The 22,462-nt window shown below is 44.6% G+C and overlaps 1 protein-coding gene across 1 annotated transcript in view; it reads right to left on the reverse strand.

The window, feature by feature from the left end:
- LOC310857154 (uncharacterized protein) overlaps window positions 1–22,462 on the reverse strand; it is a gene marked incomplete at both ends in the record, with an annotated part of 34,950 nt that overhangs the window by 7,883 nt on the left and 4,605 nt on the right. Inside the window, 2 exons of the mRNA XM_083762765.1 lie at window positions 6,854–7,810; window positions 17,406–19,044. Coding sequence (XP_083618891.1) covers window positions 6,854–7,810; window positions 17,406–19,044 — 2,596 coding nt within the window. The remainder of the gene's footprint in view (window positions 1–6,853; window positions 7,811–17,405; window positions 19,045–22,462) is intronic.

A 22,462-nucleotide genomic window follows, 5' to 3' on the forward strand; every position in this document is an offset into this window, starting at 1 on the left:
TGCCCTCTCGCTGCCCTCAAACGACATCTGCTCACAGGGACGGACACTCTTTCACCTCGCTGTCTCTCCATCTATCTCCATCTATGGTGATCTCTCTCTCTCTCTCTCTCTCTCTCTCTCACCCCGTTCCTCTCACTTCTCGCTCTTTCGGCCTCTCACTGTCATGCGCGCCGCGGAGGGTACCCAGCGGTCAGACAATGAGTTAATGACTCACCCCTTTCAGATCAGCCCTTTTCTTCTCTCTCTCCCTCCCTTTCTCTCCCTCTCTCTCTCTCTCTCTCTCTCTCTCTCTCTCCCACACATACACACTCAATCTGCTCTCTCTCTCTCTCTCTCTCTCTCTCTCTCTGACTCCCACACATACACACTCAATCTGCCCTCTCTGTCTCTATCTTTCTTTCATTCTTAATCCCTTCTTTATTGATCGTCTCATTTTCACTTTGTGTTGGTGTGTCTCTCAGAGCCCTGATCTGATGTCTCCCATATGTGGAGGCGGGGACAGCCAGGTCTATTCATGATAGCTGGTTGCCTGGCTGCCTGGTAAAGTTAGACAAAAACTATGCCACCTCTGATCAAAGCCGCCCACCTTCCTCCCAAGTTGTGTTGAAAAGATATACAGTATGTGAGATAACAAGCAGTGTGAAAAAAAAAACGTTTGTGTGTGTGTGCCAAGCGTGAGTGTGTGTGTGTGTGTGTGTGTGTGTGTGTGTGTGTGTGTGTGTGTGTGTCTGTGTGTGTGTGTGTGTGTGTGTGTGTGTGTGTGTGTGTGTGTGTGCCAAGCGTGAGTGTGTGTGTGTGTGTGTGTGTGTGTGTGTGTGTGTGCGAGTGGGTTTTACTTATTTTGACATGGGTGTTGTTTTTATGTTTTTTGAAAATAGATATTCCCCTGCATGAAAACATAGGGTATAATAATAAGTGGATAAAGACCGCAAACTAAAGAGAGCAAAGTTTTAGTGGTATCTGTCGCCATCTGGTGGCCGGTGCTGAGCAGTGCATGTAAAAGAGTGTGGGTCGCTGTAGTTAAACAACAAGGGGAACAGCTCCATGCACTAATGAGCATGCAGACAGGTTCAACCGGGGGTCACCATCTGGCCAATTACCACTGCTGGCACACTGGAGTCGACCTGAACTGTCATCACAAACACATCACTCCATGTCCACGGTGGCCGGCAATATGTCACTGTGCCACTCGACGTGCCATACAGTATGGACGGGACGGGATGGGGGGGGGGGGGGGTGGTTGACAGGAGGAGGCAGGGCCCTTGACAAAGCCACCTGGTCAGCAGGACAGGCTGGTGGGATGAGAACGATGCCGGACCACCTGCCTCGCCTGCGCGTAGAGGACGAGACTCTGTGGACGCCCAATGTCAATTAGCTGTCTCTGCGTTTGGGTCACGAATGACTGACGGATGTTCGCGGTGTCACGCGTGTCTTTGACGACGTGCAGCGGTGGACAAAGTGTACACTCAAGGAAAAATTCATAGCAGTAGCATTCAAAAGTACAAATTGCAAAGTGCAATTTCTTTTTAACATCATGCATTGCTGTGTTGAAATAAAAAAAAACACCACAAAAAGTGTACTTAAGTACAGTACACAGTACGTCTGTGTACTGTACTGACTGTGTGCTACCTCGGCGCATCACACCGAACCATCCCACGAACAAATGAGCATCATGCAAGACATGATTACTGTAAGTGACTTTTTCTTTTTAAGCTTTAAGCTTAAACAAAAAGAGGAAGACCCTAGCTCTGGTCCATAGCCCTAATGCTGTTACTGCCATTGCATTTGAGCTATGGGACTTCAATGTATTGCTCTCGCATGAAATGCACCACAGCCTCTCGACTTCTGCTAAAATAAAAGGATCGTTTTCGCTACTCACCAATACAAAGACGGTTTTGGTCATTAGAAAGACTACTTTCCCCAGTGGACGGACTTTGAGCCCCCCCCCCCCACACGTATAAAATGCACTTTTTGGCTATAGAAAAGGATTATTGTTTTAATTTTTTCACCTGAAGGAAGAATCTTGTCTATGGGATTTTCTCTTGGCAATATTATCGGTAGAGGGCGCAGTGGAGTAACTAGAAGTATTTTTCTTCTGGTGAAAAGAAAATCCTTTTCTGGCCAAAAAGTGCATTTTATACGTGTGGTGGGGGGCTCAGAGTGAGTCCACCGGGGAAAGGAGTCTTTCTAATGGCAGAGCTTGAAGTCAAGACAAGTTTACAAGCTGAGAAGGCATACACGCGCACGCAGGCACACACACGCACGCACACACACACACGCGCACACACTCACACACACGCACACACACACACACACACACAGAATAATGAAATTTAAAGATTTCGTAAATTTGATTTAGCAATAATGAATTTACAAATACATGTTCAGTCTCTGTTCTTCACTGGAGATGCTCATGTTAACCACTGGTTAGATACATTGAAGCTATATAGTTTTATAAAAGCAGTTAAGAGAGGTTGATGTGACAAACCCTGGAGAAAGGTTAAAGCTGTACACTCATGTAAACTCATAATTGTCACAACGCAATTGTCACAATTAACTCAAGCATTATTATAATAAAGTAAATCAAGCATTATTATAATAACATAAATACAACAATTCAGGCCATTAAAATACTTAATAGAAATAAATTTTCACCTTATCGATAGCTCTTGAGGCTCTACCATAGGGTTATAAAGGATAGAGGGCGGACTGCCCCGCCCCCTGCTATTCATTTCAGTGGAAGTTACTCAGTGGTGTTTTGAAGCACCCGGAAGAACGTTCTACTTCCGAATTTCTTCCCCCCGATTTGGACACACGGAAGTGCTCAATGTTAAACCCCAGCTGCACGGGGTTTCCTCGTGCTAAATGCACAGCCTGCCTGCAGTTCCAGCTCTGACCAGTAGGGCCGAGCGCTTCACTGTTGGCAAGCCCTTCTGGGGGCTTGAGCTCTGCAGACAGAAATTCCCCAGCTCCACTGGGGAATTTAGACACATGGGATATCGGTCATAATTTCATAATCGTGCACCCCTAGTTAATATTTTAGTCACATGAACTCCTAGCATCCTAGCAACTAAAATGTTCTCTACATGAATGGATGAGTGAATGAAATACACCGGGTAAATTAGGGATGGGTGTCAAAATCTTATCTTATGCCAGTACACCATATAGAAGTACCTCCACACATTTATTTCACATAATAGTAAAATATTTTACATTTAATAATGGAAGTCAATTTGAAACCTTACAAACAACGGCCATTTTGCTCTCACGTCATTTGCGGGTTGGGAAGAAATGCCGCCAGAAATGACACATATGGAGTCATGATGTACATCATAAACATGTCATAGACATGATTGATGTCACAGGCGCATGGAGTTCCAGATCCACATTGGAGTAACGCCATTCCCACATGATTACATTTTTTGCAAACCTACAAAGCATGTCAGTCAGTCAATCCATTATCAGTCAGTCCGTCCGTCACGCCGCCATATAATTGTGTCCAAATTTGACTGAAGGACTGCCATTGGATTTTTTGGAATTTTCGTTTTTTCATGTCATATGAAAGCAGGGAATCATAGCTTCAAATTGACATATTGGTTGCTCAGTTTGACCCACTGGTTTTGGTTTTTATAGCTACCCGGCCCAAAAACGTCAAAGAAAAGTCCATATGGGCATTCCCAGACCTGTAGTTTCAGCGCGACCTCGCCCTCAGGGCATCTTACTGGTAGTATACCTATAAATTAAGTGGGTAAAGGCAAATTATATAACGCTTGTGCCCCATCAAAACTATGGCTGCTTATGTGAATCCTATGTATTTTTCATTCAAATGGCCTCTGGGGCAATACAGTATATCACTATTATATCAATATTGTGGCCCAGGCCGTAGCGTAACGGTCTGGGCACCGGACTGGTGATCCAGTCGCGGTGTGCCGCGGGTTCGACTCCCGAACCCGACACGGCCTTTACCGCATGTCATCCCCCCATCTCTCTCCCGTTTCCTGTCAGCCTACTATCTGTCCCTTAAAAAATCAATAAAAGGCGTAAGCCGCAAAAAAATATCTTAAAAAAAAATATATATATATATTGTGATACGAGACTAGAAATCATCTGGGATTTTTGGATATAGGATGGCATAACTGCTTTGAATCACTTACAGTAGCTAAAATAGACGATCTCCAAGCTCACAACGCTTTGCATCACGATGGATTGTGAGCTTCATAATTATGATCGGGATCACCTCTTTTTCTGCATTTTTTTTAATGCTTAAAACAAATAAAACATTTTTTTGCAAGGCTATTCTTTTAATATTGATATGGAGATCATTTATAAAAACATATTGTGATATTGGATTTTGTTCATAACACTAGCCCTACCCATTACAGCATGTGCAACAGACAGAAGACTTGGAACATTGTATGAACAGTATGATGACCATGACAGTAGTTTGGGGGCGGGTGGGGGGGCTATTATAATAACCATCTGTAGGATACGTTCAAATGGAAAACTACATTTTGCTGTTAGAATCATAAAGATAGAGGAACAGATGTTAATCCCTAATGGAGCTGACAGGCTCTTCCCTGTCTTTCACATGAGCATATCGAGTTTCTGAATAAGAGAGAGAGTGGGGCGGGGGGGGGGATCAGAGGGAAGGTGTATCGCGTTGCACTCGTAACACATGCATATCAAAGGCCCCAGCTGTTAGATTCGCTCTCTTGAGAGACGGCATTATTAAATCTGCACTATCCGTGAGCAGCACATCACACTGGAGCGTTGAGCTATAAGCCTCTCCATCGGGTTTGGTTTGATTTGTGACCCATCACAGGAGATGAGAGATTATATCATCTCTTAACCGCGTGAACCCTATCGTTCCTAGTCTGGGGGGAGTGAACGTTCGGCGGAAATGTAGCAGTTGAGATCTACAAGCCCATAACGTTGTGATCTTGTAGATTGGTTATGTGAGCTTGTATTGTATATTTCGCTATGAACACTATGAAATGTTATCCGATAAATTATTATTATTACTTTCTCCGGACTGGAGGAAACACACCTGAAATCTTAGTTTCTGTAAAGAGCTGGAGGGATCAAGGAAGCTTTTTCTGAAGAAAAGGTCGGTCTGGACACCGGGGATGCGCCATGACGCTTTCATGGATGGCACTGGCAAACGTTGCATCTGAAGTTTGATGAAATACATGGCAGAGATTGGAGCCGGCTGGACCAGCTCATGAACAAGTACTATTCATGAATGATTGAGACCTTTGTCATATAATCGGTTCAGGAATATAAAAGAAGACATATCACAGTTTGATTTCTGATCACTTTCTCTTCGATGTGCTCAGTAGAATGTATTGAGGATCTAAACAGCGGCAGGTATCGTTTCTGTCTTTGAGGTATCGCGGGATTTGGTTTCCAGACAACGGTGCACAGTCTCGCAATACTTGGCTTTGTGCTCTTTAGATACCTCTATAAAATTACACAATGTACACATCAAAAAACAAGTGCTATATGTCTTATTTTATTTTCCAGAAGCGATAACGGAATTTTACAAAGGTCTCAGTCATTCAGAAAAAGTGTTTGTTTATGAGCTGGTCATCATTGACTCCAAAAAGAATTCCGGGGCAGTTTGGCTCCTAACATACCTTGGGAGAGATGAGGAGATTACAGTAAGAATATGGAGCTTTAACTTTTTGACAATACACTTTCTTTTGACCAAAACTTTTCACTTACAGCACATTTAAAGTGTACTGGTCACACCACCTGCGCCTCCTTCAGCTCTTGTTTAAATTCATAAATATGACACTCATTCACGTTCATGAAACAATTCAGGCCCGTTCATGGAGGTTAGCACTTCAGCATTTGGGCACCACAATGCGTAAATAGAGCATTATTCCGGGTGCTTCAAACACCAGTGAGAAACTTCCATTTAAATGAATAGCTGGGTGCGGGGCAGTCCGCACTCTAAGGTGACATCACTCAGGGGGAGATGTGATTAGGAGCAGGACATGGGACGAGCTGAGGCAAATCATGGACAAACAGGTAGGGGCTGAGGCTGTGACCATGACAAGATCAGTGGTTCTCCAACTTTTTCATATCAAGGACCCCCAATGTTATTGGCCGCGGACCCCCATCTGAAATTATTTTGTGCCAGGGACTCCCTACAGGCCTACAACATACAAGATTTGTATGGGGATCATAATGCAGAGCTATAGATCTTTTGTTGCTGGGGACCACCCCTGGAACCCCCCCTCTCATGTAACAAGATAGATGGCTCTAATGCTTGCCTGATGGTTGTTAATGCTGTACACCAACACCAACCAACCACAACCCTTTAAGAATGCATTGAGAATCAGGTATTTGGCGAGAAAACTACACTAAAGGAATCTAATAATGTTCCTCAGGTAACCAAGGACCATATCATAGTCAGATGGCGTGTTTGGATATCCGCTATCTGGAGATCTGCAAAGGTTTTCCCAGAATACGAATGCTGGGGTTCAGCAGAGACACAAATTCTGATTGGCCGGAAATTAGATGATGTATGATGATGTACGATGATAAGAGCGCCCCCACTTCACACAGGTGTGATTTTTGAAAACTTTTAGTAAAATTAAAAGAAGTTTGCATTTTTACCTTCCCACCCCCCTTGATGCACATTTGCGCAAATTTCCACCTATGACATGCCCAATATTATAGTATAGGGACACCTAGGTTGAAAGTTGAAGTCAGTGGAGTACCTGCATTTGTCCAGTAGATGGAAGCATACTCTTTCAAATACAAAGGTTGCATTGAGCACTATGGGACAATGGTTATGAGACACAAAAAGCTGAACTTTAAATATACATAAGTTAACAACACTAACCTGAAGTGGCTTCTTTGTCCAGGGCCCCGTCCGCGTTCAGAGTGGCAGTGTGACTGTTGGCGGAAAACAACATGTCGCTGAGGCCCCCAGAGGACCTCAGGACGGACAGCAGGCTCCTGTGATGCTGCAGTGGATGACCTTGGCCTGGCGTGACTTTTTCCAGAGAGGAGATGGGAGACTCGGTGACATCTCTGCCCCACTTAGGCAGCTTCTCGCGGGGAGGTGAGAGGGCCTCGTTGGACCCCTGGAAGTCAGTGGGAACCTGTGGTTTTGGCTCCACGGTGTTGTTCTTCATCATCATCCAATTGCTCATGACCTCTTCATCTTCTTCATCTTGATCCTCCGGGTCAAAATCAACGTCCTCAAATCCACCCATTCCGTTTTGATCTGCATAGTTCTTGTGAGTCTGGATTAAGCAGTCCTCTCCGGCTCCTCGTGCCAGCAGATCACACTGTTGCGCCGGTTTCACGCCAGGCTCATGTGAGTAATTTCGCAGCCTGGGAGTTGTGGCAAACGAGGAGTTTCCGTTACCATAGAGACTGGCCGCCACAGGTACCAGCACGCCAGGACACCTGTCCGCGTGGGACATGACGGATTCTGGACGGACGGACAGATCCAACGGCTCGTACTCACATTTCCCCGTCTGGCCTTTCAGAGAGCCGTTCACGACCTGGTTGCCGAGATCAGGTTGTGTGTTGGCATGAAGGGCGTCGTCACCATGGCTCTCCGCGGCCAGGTAGAGACCCGCGTCCGGGCTCCAGTTCTCCCTGGATCCGGGTCTGAGTGTGTGATTAGGGCTGGGCCCGGGGCTGGTGCTCGCCGGAGGCTGCAGTGGTGATGAAAGATCCCTGGCGCTTTTCCAGTGAGTGAAGTGGTAGCGGTCCATATGGAAACCCAGGGACGTTGGCTGTGTGCTGGTGTAGTCACTGGGCAGGGTGCAGCGGTAGACCTGGTCACCTGTCACACACACAGTCACATACAACACAAATGGATCAAAATCATATTTTGATGCTTCAACCTGGTGTCTCTATTTTGGGCACAATTCTAAATGTTTACACCTTCAACCTCTGGTATGTGTGTCTGGGGGACTAGGAGCTAATCTTGCAAACCACTGGACTGATCCGTGCCAAATGTCTTGTGTACACTGCCAGTAGGCCACAGTACCAACTACCTCCACTAATTTAATTTAATTTAATTTCACATATGTTTTATACTTTGAAATATTCATATACTTTAATTTTATAATGGAAGTCACTTATCAGACTAAAACCTTGCCCAAATTATTTTTTGTTGAAAATAGCAGATCTACAAGCTCACACCACATTGCAATGTGACTCGTAAGCTTGTAGATCTCTTATTTTCACTGCATGATATGAAGTATAAAATAAAGGTTTTAAAGGAGCACTTCACCTATTTTGAACCATATTTTCATATAATTGGTCCTAATGCTCATTATAAGATGGCACCATTTCTGTCTCTCTCACCAGCGGGCACTGTAGCCCTCCTCTGTGACAGAGAGTGAGTAGAAAGAAATGGTGCCATTATGGGAGGAATGGGAGGTGGTCCTAAGTGACTAAGAAACACATTCAGAATCAGGTACAGTATAGGGAGGTTCTTCTCACCTGATACAGAGACTCACAACAAAAGCATAACAGATCCAAACTCACATTTTTATACTAAGCATGCATGTGCATATCAAGCATACAGATTTTTATTTTATTTATCTTCTTCCTGGGAAGCGCATACACAGTGCAGTAACACACCGTTCTGCAAACATGAAAAATGTTGCAATCCCATACAAGGCTGAGTTGAATGATTTAAGCCCTGCGCCCACAGTAAATCAAGCTTGTAATCAGCTTTCAGCTCCAGTGATCCATCATATCACAGTATGGATACGACTCCTCCATGTGCAATAAATACACTCAAAGATGTTAACACCAAACAAGATTCTTCCTCCAATAATTACCCAGTCACACCGCAAAGCAACGAGCGGGTTGGCAGATGTCGCAGACAGGAACCTCATTCCATCAAAACCAGTAACGGGGTTTCCCAGTCAAAAATAACCAACTGTAACATGTGGTGCATACTTTTTGAATAACTTACGCCGCGCACTTGAGTTTATTTATGCTGCATACCAGGAAATAACCGGCATATATAATTCAAAGAGTGCAAAATGAATTACCATGCAAAGTAATAAAGGGGTTTTGCTTTGTTTCGTTTTTCTTTTTTGTTTCTTTTTCAGACCATGCATGATGTTCATTTAAATGTTCAGATTTCATCCTCCTATACACAGTATGATACTTAGAATTACAGGTGTTTGGCGTAATTTCATTCAGTTCAAATATGCAATCCGCAATCCGTAACTTTCACATCCCACCCGGCATTCAAACCCAGGTTCTCCCGAATTAGCACCAAAATTGTTAGTGTTAAAGGAAAACGCATTTAGGAAGATCATCATGAGATATTTCCCTTTGAATTTCATGCAATACCTCTTGTCAACCTGTAGCGTATCCTAGCAGGGTCCACTCCAAATGTCCTAATGGAAGAATAGGGATTAATACTCTACTGTACAGACTGGTTACAATAACAGGTTATGGAATGGGGCTTAACCCTTTAAGACCTGAGGCCGATTCTACAAATGCCTTCTAAATCAGTAGTTCTCAAACTTTTTCTTGCCAAGGACACTCAAAATCATATATATTTGGCTGTGGAACTCTCATCTGGAAATGTTTTGTGCCAGGGACCCCCAGAAGAGACGATTTGTGAGTTAAAAAAAAAAAAGTTCACAAAAATAGCAGATGTACAAGATTATATCTGCAATTTGTGAGAACCACAGTTTTTCCCGGTTTGATTGGGTTTTTGAGCTTTTTTGAGCTACGGAGCATTTTGGAGATCATGTCCAGAGTGCTACACATGCACTGAGTGAGACGCTTCTGCTCAATGATTGTGGGTGTGTGATCATGATGTGTATGTCTCTCTTCTCTGTGCATAGAACTATTCAAAAGTTGAATTATATCTTCAGCTCCCCAAAAAAGAGGACAATGCGCAGTGCTAGGAAGAGGGGTGCTGTCTGTACTTAATCGCTAGCAGCTTAAACAATGCTTTCCCATTTCCTGTCAGCCTACTGTCTGTCCCAGAAAAAAGCTTTCTGTGACTGTTGACAGTGGACACTGAACCAGACCTAAGCCCTATAGTGTATGTACAGTACGTTGGTGTATGACCAATAGCCAAAACAGCCGATATGCAGCGCATTCTCCAGCTTCTGTTATTTTTTGTCCCCCTGATCGCCGACAACAAGCGCGCCAAGTTTGCGACAGAAGGTTCTCGAGACGCGTGAACTACAGACGGAAGGACGTACAGACGTGCAGAGGTGATGTTCAGGCTAGGTACCCTCAACAAAAACATGCAGTAATCCTGGTCTCTAAACTGCCTGTTTAGAGACTGCCTGATGGAGGGGATAGGAACAACGTGTTCCTTCCATGCGCTACGTCCGGCCGGGGAAACTCCCCCCTGTCAGGTGAAAAAAGCAGGTTGGACTACTCATGCATAGAAGGAAGCATGAAGTCAGTCCGCTGCCCCCCCAGGTTGGCAGAGGAAGTGTAGCGCCCAGGATTACATTAGATAATTCACACTGGTGAAAAAATGGGTTGCAAAATCGTGGGATAAAAATTTAATAAAAAAATAGGTGATGTTCAGGCCTCAATGCGCCCCTCACATCTACATTTTCAGGTCTCCATGCATCCATATATGGGCATGCTACGTTTGTGACGCCCACCGTCCACCCAAAAGGCAATTGTATAACCTATAGGAAAGGATATAATGATTATGCCCAAAATACTAAAATAGGGACGCCATGGTTGAAAGTACCAGCTCAGTGGCCTTGTGGTTAGAGTGTCCGCCCTGAGACTGGAAGGTTGGGGTTCAATCCCTGGCCGGGTCATACCAAAGACTGAGTCCTCCCTGCTTGGCACTCAGCATCAATGGGTTGGATTGGGGCCAGGGGTAAGTCCCTGTTATATACTAGTGTCATGTCCAGGGGGTGTACTTGTACATCAAGCTGCCTCATGCTACAGAAACAAGAGTTAGGCTCCTGCCCTATGGGCCTCATGGCTCGGCAAGGCTACTTACAAAACATCAGTTTTTCTCAATGTCAGGCCAGGCGACCAAATGGACCTGTACGGGTCTCTGTAACTCATTTTGTACCTTTGTACACTCTCAAGAGTTAAATTAAAACTGAGTATTTTATAGTGTAATTTGAGGTTTTCAGAAAAAGAAAAAAAAAGGGGAATGGGGGTTCTTGGCCTAATGCTTATCAAACTAGGGGTCCTTTCCTTGCAGCGCAAAACATGAAGAATAATTTGACTACATCTCATGTAAGGTAAGAGTTAAACGCATACAACTTCAGCATGCATGTTAAGAGTTAAGCACGCTCAACATCAACATGTAACGTCAGGGTTAAACACACTCCCTGCCACCATTTTGAGTTAATGATTGTCGGAGGCCTCAGCCTCACACTGTCTTTAAACAGCCCAGCTGTTTCTCTGCCATTCCAATTACAGTAAAAGTCATCTGACGCCATTAAGCCACAAATATTGGCAGTTTATTGCCCAACACTCTCCTGGCATTTGAAGGTCAGGTCATACATTATACTGTGTCTTTTAGGGATGCGTCTGGGATGGGCAGATAAAGCCACCACCATTAATTTAATTCTATGCATATTGATGCCGTATTGTTCTTCTTTAATGGACTAATATCTGACTTACAACGGCGATTCATCTCTGCCAGAGAAATATCAATTTCATACACCTCGGAACCCGACCCGAGGCGATTCTCAGAGGTAAATCTAAACCCAGTGATCTATAGTTCCTTGTCTTGAAGTCACTACAACTTTAATGCATAAACTATTTGCGATGTAATGGGCTGAAGGGCAGTAAAGGCCTTCGTTCCGATATTCCAATAGCCAAACCACAAAATAGAACGCAGAGATTAATTAAGTAGAGCTTTGGCCAATAAAAGCATAGCTGAAATGCCATCGTGTTCAATAGATGTCCTTAAACTAAATGCAGTTGTTTGTGCATGGGCGCATGCGTGTGTGTGTCACAGTGTGTGTGTGTGTGTGTGTGTGTGTGTGTGTGTGTGTGTGTGTGTGTGACAGTGTTTGCGTGCGCGCGTGTGTATTTTGGTATATTTTATAGCTGTGTGAACCACAAGTCCGTTTGTGTGCATGTGCATGCATGCGCATGCCATGGTACGTACTATTGTGTGTCACAGTGTGTGTGACAGTGTGTGTGTGTGTGTGTGTGTGTGTGTGTGTATGTGTGTGCGTGCGTGCGTGCATGCTGGCTACGTTTTGGCTGCGTGGCTCAATGCGTGTTTGCCTGTGCGTTGACAATTTGCGCGCACGTGCGTGCGTGTATAAGAGCGGGAAACGGCCTTCCAGAATGCCACACCCCTGTCTCCAGTAACAAACAGAAACATCCAAACAGCTTAATGGAAGTCTTTCAGACAACACTCTATATCTCAATTATTCTGTGGCTTGGATTACGATGACATTACCGGCCAGCTCCCAACGTACCAAACACACAAATCTGACCTCATCTTTCAACGGCAGACTTCCCTAAACCCATTTACCCTCCTCTTCGTGAGCGCTTAAAAAAATTAAAAAAATAAAAACAACACGCAAAACAAAGACTGAAGACAGCCCCCCCCCCCCCCCCCCGACACTCCCTTTCTCGTCTTTTGGACGGCTGCCATCTTTGTGATTGCCTGGTTCATGCTAACTTAATCAGTTTAAGATTTACTTACAGTGCCGCAGCTCGCATTATGTGAGGAGAGTAATTTTAGAGCTTAGATTTATCAACCCCAAACTCCAATTACTGCATCATTACAAACCCAGCCTCTCTCACCTAAACACACAAGCTTCTAATGAAGTGATGCATATGAGCTATCCGTGCATATACTGGATATGGTAAATAATGAAATAAGTATAATACCTCCAGTGAGCTGGTGGCTGTGGTAAAAAAAAAAGAAGCCATGCGGCTGGTTCATTTCATATGGAAATAGGCTTCATGATTTACAGCCGTGCATCACGCTTCAGTGCGATCGCAGACTCTCATAGGCTACTGTAAACTAAAATAGGCCTTTCGGCAGTTACATTGTAGACAGATTGTGTACAGTGGAAGCCTCATCTAGGTCTGGGCAATATGGACAAAATGAAATAAAATACCTCGATATCAATATTGTGAGGATGACGACAAAAAATAACATTTTGTAATAATCTTTCAAAAATATATAAAAAATAGCATCACAATGTATCGTGATGCTATTCAAACCAGGAAAAAAACAACACTTACACTAGGCCTATGTCATATCGCAATATTACAATATCCAAAATCCCAGACGATAAAGTCTCATATCACGATAAGGATCATATCAATACATTGCACAGCCGTAGCCTCATCTCTCTCAACTGTATGTACATTCAAGCACCTGAAATACTAAACTCTGCTATATGGAGACTGGTCTGCTTACAGATGAAACAGACTGAGCAGGAGGGAGTCATACACACACAGCAAAATCCAGAGTATCAATTTAACCAAGAGAGAGAGCCAAAATGTACCCACACGGGTCCATTTCTATACTCTCCAAGCTTAAATTGATACTCTGGATTTCGCTGTGCACAAGACTTGGTGAGAAAAACAGGGACACCAGATGTTCTTTGATGTTTATAATAGCATATATTATTAATATTAATTAGACCACATAGTCAATGACGCATTTGGGACGTTTCCAAGTCAATTAAGCCAAATGGCATTCAGGAGACGGTGGAACAATATTTCAAGGCAGGTGTTCGGAACTCCCTGGATAAATCTTTTTATCTGCATGCTAGGAAAACAAGCATTTTGAGCTTAATTTGAGCCTCATATCTGCAATAATAATTAAAAAGAGGATTAAAAGACAGAAGTGAGAGGCAGTGGAGGGATCCAACAGGTAATCAGTTTAGACAGTTGCTTTAGACCAATATAAGACCCAGTAAGTTAAAAGCCCTGTAAGTTAATGTGATAAAGCAGGATAGAATGTAGATAAAGCAGTGGGTCTAAAACACGTTCTTGTCAAGGACCCCCACGTATTTGGCCCTGCCGACCCCCATCTGAAAATATTTAGTGAAGAGTTGCCAAGCCCAGGTTTGTGTTGTTAAAGATATGCAAAATTATTCAAAATCTTTCAAGAAAATAGCCAATCAAAGCGGTGCATGGTTGCAGCCTTGTGAGCTTGTACATGAAGTATAAATTAAGGTGTGAAACAGCGTTTAGGATTCCTGTTGGTTCACGGACCCTGCTTTGAGGACCAGTGAGCTAAAGGTTGAATCTCTGACTGTTTCCGTCATGTAAATTAGGCTAGTACTCCCATACTTTTTTTAAGAGTTTGATAAACGTATCACCCCATCATAAATCAAAATTCAAAATATATTGTAGATCTGTTACAAACAATACCAACGTCAGCGAACAAATTACAGCCCCGTAATACAACAATAAGAGTTTGAAGAAGATATATATTGTTTGTAGAGTTAGTATTTCTGTCAAGAGCTGAGTCAATCGCCTGGGGAATAAACAGAAACACCTCTCTAATGCTGTATTTTATTTTCGGTGGTAGGGTTGTCCATTTCTTTACGTTTGGACCACTGAATACTAAAGAATATGTTAAGTCTCTCTGGGAGTGTACAAATGCAGGCAAATGGACCCTAACAGGTCCATTTGGTTGCATTTGTACACCCGAGTTACACATGGATGAATTACGTGGTTGTCAGTAAATCCACCCAACAGTCTCCGGACACACAGACGTGCATTAGCTACTTAATCCTGCTCAACATTCCCATTCACCATTTTACAGTTTGCTTATCATTCTGGGCTATCTTAATGCTTGGTGCGTATACAGTGGAACTAGCATGAAAGAAGGGCATGAGGGACAAAAGACAAGTGGGGACAACATCATTACATGGTGTCTGCTCATTGACCCCGGGGTTAAGAGTGCTGAATGGATCTAATTAATAACTGTCAGAGCATTTTATGTGGCGTTAGGCATGTTTGTATTCTTCCAACTGGTCTAATATAGGTCAGAAGCCTTCAGGCATGCTCCCATCGTTAGTTTATCATTTTTAAAAGAATCATTATTCATAAGATTATGCATAAGATTATAATTACAAGTCAAAGTGCATCGCCAAATCTGTTTGGATTAGTTTTTTGCAAGCAGCATGTTTTTTTACACATGCAGATGCAGTCTACATCTACAGTGTATCCATCGAAACCAAACGATGATTTGTGTTTCAGCTTGGCTTGACGTTCATATTTAAATCTAAATCCAGTGCTATATCTGGATGTACCAAGCGTGGTTTGTCTCTTAATTTTGACAGCCACAAGTAAGACTGCACTATATTTGTATCCATATTGAAGACGTCAATAATTTCACGACCACCCCGGTCTGAATATGAATAATGCAACCGCTAATTCTGGACTAATCAATGTTCCTCAAGCTGAACATCTGGCAGCTCAGGCTCTCTACTCCCCTGAATTAGAAAATACTCTGTCTCTCTAAGGCCAGCCATCCACACAGACAGACGTGATCAGTTACTGTACAAAAACCCTCCTTCCACCCCGACAAAAGAATGAAAAAAAAGACCCTATCCCTGTTATTAAACCCTCATCAAGTGGTGCGTGTTCTCCATATGTGTAGGATTTACCTATCTGTCTCGCGGCAGACCTGTGTGTTGAGTCGAGGCCAGCCGCGTGTGATTGTGTTAATTAATCTGTCATTGTGAGCGCAGGGAGCAGCTGCAGAGGTCTCTGGGATATATTGTCAGAGCTAAACAATGCGGTGCTAAGCCCCCAGAGTGAGTCTACCATTACACAGGACTAAGAACAGCGAGGAGAGGGAGAGAGCCTGCCGGATCCATCATTGACTAAAGCAATGACGCCTGACCTTTACAATGAATTAGTTTCCATGCTTAATATTGACTGAAATTAGAGTCTCATCCTGAACGTGCCATCCCAGAACTCACTAAGCTTGCCAGCTTTCATAAACGTTTGGTGAGAAACGATACAGTATGTTGAACCAGTTTGGAAAATAGTGGGGAGGCTTAAAAGAAAAAAAACCCAACAACAACAAAGCTTGTTTCATAAAGAACAAGCCAGACAGGGATTCATAAAATGTCCATAAAATGCCAGCATTTACATGTAAATATGTATATATCAGTATGTGTGCACAATGTGGACACAAAAGATGTAACGAGATTAGACACGATCCATTTATCCGTGCGATGCGGCCATCATTTACGAGGATGCTGGATCGAGTCCCACGCAAGCATGTGACACTCAGATATGTGACATCAGCTCTCCAACAGTGTTGATTTCCTCGACTAAGGCTATGAAAAAGAAAATTGTCGGCTACCTTTTTTCACTGACAAAAAAATTATAAAAACTGTTGTGCTCGTGTATGCGTGCGTGCGTGCCGTGCGTGTGTGTGTGTGTGTGTGTGTGTGTGTGCGTGTGTGTGTACACACACATAAAACACTATTATGGCAGCAATTTAGACTGGTGAGAGCATGTTAGCAGGACGCCATGACAAGGAAGGCATTTGCCCGCCGAGCCAGATCATCTGAATCACCAGGTGGAACAGAAGACTATCAATAAAAGTACCAGGTGGTAGATCAAATCATAAAAATCACTGGGTGGTATAGATCAAATCATTAAAAACACCAGATGGCGTGCATTAACATCTTGTGCCCCCGTAGGCGAGGGGTGGGGAGGTGGAGGATATAAAATAGAGGATACTAATTATCCTACCGTTCAACACGGCCGTTTTTACACTTAAAAAGGGAAAGACAAAAGTCCTTGGAGATGACAGCAATATTTGCGGTGGTTTCCTCGCAGAGTGCTGCTGACCCTGTGCTTTGCAGCCACCTATGCTAAGTGGATCTCTGATACCACGCCAACGTTGTCTCTAGTTGTACACTACAATAGGCAGCTCAGGGACAGTGAGGCGAGTACATTAATAATAGATTCTTGAGAGTTTTGGCTTGTTTGTTGGCAGCACAGTGTGCCATATAGTATAAATAACTGTCTCGTGGTTTAGTCTAAAATTGCATAGATTCTCTGTCTAAATTATCTGCAAAAACCATCATGAGAATTAAAAAACGTTTTCTTTCAGACAGAGTGAGGAGCGCGTCTTTTTGGCAGAGTAAAATCGAATACGGTGTCCTTTGATATAAAAGTGATAAAGTTGATGCACAAGAAGAACAGTAACCAAGACAGTCTTGTAGGAAAAAAAATTAAATGCTTTCATTTGTTCAGCAAAGCAAGGAAAACGCACCTATGCCGCCTTCATCAGCGTGACGTTTTTTGTCGCCCTGAAGAAAGCTGTTATTAATTTAGAAATTGCTATTGCATTAGCCGTACAAGTAAAAGGCTTTTTATTTAAAAAGAAATACAGCTGCCTTGGTCGCTCTCTTTCTAGTGCATCAATGTTTTCTTTCAATCGACAGTGATGACTCAGTTACCTGTAGGCGGAGAAATGGTTTGTGGGTAGCTGTCCTGGGTGATGCCGGAATGTGTGGGGCCTGTCTCGGAGACAATCTCTGACTGCTCGTGGTGCGTCAGGCACCCGGGGGTCGTGGCCCTGCTGATGGCCTCGGCGTCCCCTTCGCCGAGGCACGCTTTCCTTTCATCTACGGAACGGCGTCTCTCGGACAAGTACGAACGCGGCTGTTGGATCTCTTTAGGAGCGAGCAGTTGTGGCTCCACAGCCATGATGGGCCAGCTGGGGAAGCCACTGCCATTGAGTGCATCTCTGTCAGCCATGGCAGTCTGCAGGTATTCCAGCCTGTTGGAGCTCATTGTGGGGAAAAGGTGATTGAGAGCCAGCAGGGAGGGACTGTCTCCTTCGGCCAACACGCCTTGTCCAGACACCATCATCCTCCCTAACATCTCCCGAACCTTCACCTCGATGCCTGCTGTGGCCAGGAGCTGGTGATATTCTTGCTGGCCAGCTCGCTCAGCTGACATGAACCTGCTATGTATGCTGGAGATGTACTGGGAGTAAAGGCTGGTCTGCGGGTCCTGCGGGACGTTACTCCTGCCGACAGTCGCGTTGCGCTCGTCGGGGGGTTTGTTCTTGGCGGCCAGCTTGTTGAGGTGCACTTTCATGTGGTTCTTGAGGAACCAGGGCTCCTTGAAGCGGCGGCCGCAGATCTGGCAGCAGTGCTCGAAGGAGTCTTTGTGCTTCCGCATGTGACCCTTCAGGAACCAGGCCTGGCTGAAGGTCTGACCGCACACCTCGCACGGGAACTCGCCCACGGGCTTCCCCTTGTCCGCACCCCCAGCGGCGGCCACCTTCGGCCCCACAGCGGCGTCCGCGGTGATGTGGGCCGTCTCAACGTGGCCGATGAGCTCCTCCTCCTGCGAGGCGGCAAACTGGCACAGCGTGCATTTGTAGGGTTTGTGTAGGATCCGGATGTGGCGCTCCAGCTCCTGTTGCTTCCTAAATTTGCCCTTGCAGAACGAGCAGCGGAATCCAGCGAGCTGAATTGGTTCCTCGCGGGCGTTGAGCTTAGGGGGCGTGGATGCATGCGACGGGCTCACCGCAGAGCCTGGAGATGTGAGGGACATCTGGGGATGTGCCGGGACGGTCGGTGGCAACTGCTGAAGCTGGGCCACGTGCGGCGTCCGCAGTTGGCCGCCCTGTCCGCCTCTCATCTGCCGCCGATCCCGTAGGATCGCTCTCTCCTCCAGCTCGTGAAGCAACCGGTTTTCCTCTCTGATCCGCCCGCGGCCTTTCCCCAGAATGCCTTGTTTATGGGTGCGGAGGTGGATTTTGAGATTGCCCTTCTGTGCGGCCCTGTGGTCACAGTAGGGGCACTTGAACGGCTTCTCGCCTGTGTGTGTGCGCATGTGAAGAGACAGGATGCTGTTGAAGCGGAAACGCTTCCCACACAAGGGACAGGGGTACTTCCTATTCTTACGGTTGTCTTCCTGGCCCGGGTTCATCTGGGGGACGATCCCCTGGTTGGGGACCCTCAGAAACTGGGGGAGCTCAACTCTCCCATTCATACTGCTCAGAATCCTAGCATCCATGAGTTGATTGGCCAGAAGCGCCATCTGGTTCCTAATTGGGTGGCTGGCTGGGGTAATGAGGCTCTCCTTTCAGGGATTGGTTGATGTTACAGTATGTTGGTCAGCGATGGCAATCTGGTCCTGGCAGGGGGGTTAGCAGTGAACTGTATGTCGGTTGGTAAAAAATTATGCAGATGAAATAGGCGTTGGATTCATGTTGTTCTGCTCGGCTTCTGTGAACATCCAAGCTGTAGACCCGTCCTGAAAAGAGGATAAAGGGAAGTTAAAAGTATTTCGGTCCAAAGTAGTTTGACAAGAAAAAGCGCCATAATACATTTCTTTAATAATTATTTGAATTGATAAATTAGAGTGGTAAGGTAACTGTTTAGCTATATTACTGTAGTAATTGTCTCATATTGTGTACAGTATAGTATACAGTATATTTATTACACCCACAAACTGACTTGTTTCACTTTCACTGTGACACTGTAGTATAACCAAGTAGGGCATTCATTTATATAAACACACACACACACACACACACACACACACACACACACACACACACACGTTGAATATGGAGATACAAGGTTTCTGCCAGACAGCAACAATATAAATCTTTAAATCTGCACTCGAATAACTTCCACCAGCGGCTGTACCATGCCAGTGACGCAACTCAAATAGGTCAGGAAACAGAGCGAAGCATCCTGTGGTAAGCAGCACACCTGTGGTTTTACATTATTGTTGGAGACAGTGAAAACGCTGATTAAGTCTAACCTCAAAGGCTTCCTCTACAAATAAAGCTCATACTCAGTTAAAGCTATACAGTGAAAAAAAAGAAAAAAGAAAAGAAAAATAAATGTGTCTCATTTTGATCTCATTCTGTTCAGACATACAACACTAAAGCAACATTCACATCAAAGGCTGTCTGTTTCACATTGCACATTGCAGGTCTCCCTGACTCCCTCAGATGCCTGAAACATTTAAGAGTTTAGACTGAAGCACGTAAGGACTCCTGGCATATTGCCTGTTTGACTTAAACCACTTAAGCCCTAATGTATTATACTTTGCGCCATTTGATGAATAGCGGAAATACCCGATCTATAAGCTCACAATGTGACGTGTTTAAAGTTTTGAGCTTTAGTGATTAAAAACAGATTGACTACTATAATGACATGTCCAAAATAAGGGTGCCAGGTTCAAAGTGGTTAAACTTTTACCAGGTCTAAAAAGAAGGAAAAAAAGGACACAGGAAGGGGAGGGACAGGGGGTGGGGAACAACAACTTCCATTGAGACTTTTGCGTCAATGAAAGTTTGAAATGGAAACATGAAATATTCCGACACGTCTCCCCTTTCCCTGGACTCTCTTTTCAATTCCTCTGTAGCTGCAAAACAAAGCTTCAAATTCACATGGGCGCTACAATGGTAGAGGTCACATAACAAGCCCTGCTCAGCTCTATGCAGCACCAAAGGGCAGAGAACAAAGGCTGCAGTGTCCAAACGCAGAATGAACACAGGCTTACATCATCCTGGACTGCAACCTCGGTCAGTCATGAAAATGATGTATACAAAAAGCACACAGATAGAAAGCGGCCAGCGTGATCCACCCAGGCGGCGTGTTCGGTGTTATCTGCCCGTCCATGCCAGGTCTCGACCTAATCATCTATGACAGTATAGAGAGAAGCGGGGAATTATGTTGGAATGTTTGCGGCGATGCGCATTATACTAAAACATGAAACCATGGCACAGACTCTCTCTTTCTCTCTCTCTGGGGCCCCAATTTAAACTGTAAAATCATCAGTATTTAATTATTCAACTCTGGGGTGTGTAAACAAATTGACCCACTTGAGTCCATGAGTCCCTCAAAATGTCCCCTCCGCCCCAACTTTAAACTTAAAATGAAGGTTAGGCAACGTCCCAACTGAGGAATGGATAAAGTGTTTGGTTTTAGTCCTCATCTAATTACAATACGCCCCACTAACTAACCCATCAGGGTCCATTTGCAGTCTCAGATTTACCCATTTGGACTCCTGGTGGTCCCCGGAACTGACATTAAGAAGCAACGGATTATTAGACCACTTGATTTTCGTTTATTTTTGCTACAAGTAAGACATGCAAACACGGGAAGCGAACGCAGCTCTTAAATTGCAATAACAATTGCAAATTGCAATTGTCTTTTTTTATAAATGTGTGTGTGTGTGTGTGTGTGTGTGTGTGTGTGTGTGTGTGTGTGTGTGTGTGTGTGTGTGCGTGCATGCGTGCGTGCATGCGTGCGTGATACAGCTGCGCCCTCTGGTGGCGGGCGGGTGGTGTCACAGCGTGACACACAGACGGACAGACAGACAGTTCTGCCTAGGTTACATAGTAATCGCTCACTAAATTCGCAATCACTACATTCGCAATTATAACCACTATTATAACCTTGGCAGGTGGCCTTTCTGTGCTGAGTTTCCATGTTGTCCTCAGGTCCTTGTGTGTTTGATCCCTGTACTCCATTTCCTTCCACTTCTAAAGACATGTACATGCTGGGTAGTGGTGGGTACAGTACTCCTGCTGCTGCCTCTGATCACGGTACTGGCATTGTCACACAGTGGCTGCTGTAGTTTGGATGGGTCAGATGCAGATCTAAGACAACATTTTACAAGGTATATTTTACCAGCTCAGTGGCCTTGTGGCTGGAGTGTCAGGCCTGAGATCGGGAGGTCGAGGTTCAAGCCAAAGATTATAAAAATGGGACCCAATGCCTACCTGCTTGCCAATCAGCCTCAAGTGTTGGATTATCCCTGTGCCATACTGGCGTCATGTCCAGGGGATGTACTTAAACTGCCTCACGCTACAGAAACAGGCTTGACAAGGCTTACTGTCCTTAATTAATAAGTAGCTGATACCTTAACCACTTGAGGCCTAGCGTTTGTGCTTGGGGGTGTTGGGTGAAATCAACCCTCAATGTCTTCTGACAGACATATGGGAGGGGATGCGCAGGGCGAGGCTTCCCCTCCCCCAACCGCTCCCCTACTGGGTGGGGTTTTTCCTTTACTGGGCTGGGTTTTTCCTTTTCTGACTATGACTTGGGCGTGTTATAATGAAGTAGACTCTAGAAAAGCATTCCAGCAGCCAGCTTGTAGCATGCCTCGTTAGGCAATAGACTTTCAATCCATAGCTCCTGGGTTAGAATCCTGCTCATATAATTTTTGTGTCCAACGCAAACAACTTTTTTTGTAGTTTGCTTTGGTCCGACATGTGTTGCGACGTGCTTGCGGTTATGTTTAGGTTTTGAGGTAGGGTTAATAATAGTAATGTTTGACATACAGTATGTTCACCCATATGCGTTGTGACGTGCTTGCGGTTATGTTTAGGTTTTGAGGTAGGGTTAATAATAGTAATGTTTGACATACAGTATGTTCACCCATATGCGTTGTGACGTGCTTGCGGTTATGTTTAGGTTTGGGGTTTGGGGTAGGGTTAGTAATAGTAATGTCCGACATACAGTACATGTTCACCCGT

The sequence above is a fragment of the Protomyctophum parallelum genome, assembly GCF_964188405.1.
Source record: "Protomyctophum parallelum genome assembly, chromosome: 4".
Taxonomy (NCBI): Eukaryota; Metazoa; Chordata; class Actinopteri; order Myctophiformes; family Myctophidae; genus Protomyctophum; species Protomyctophum parallelum.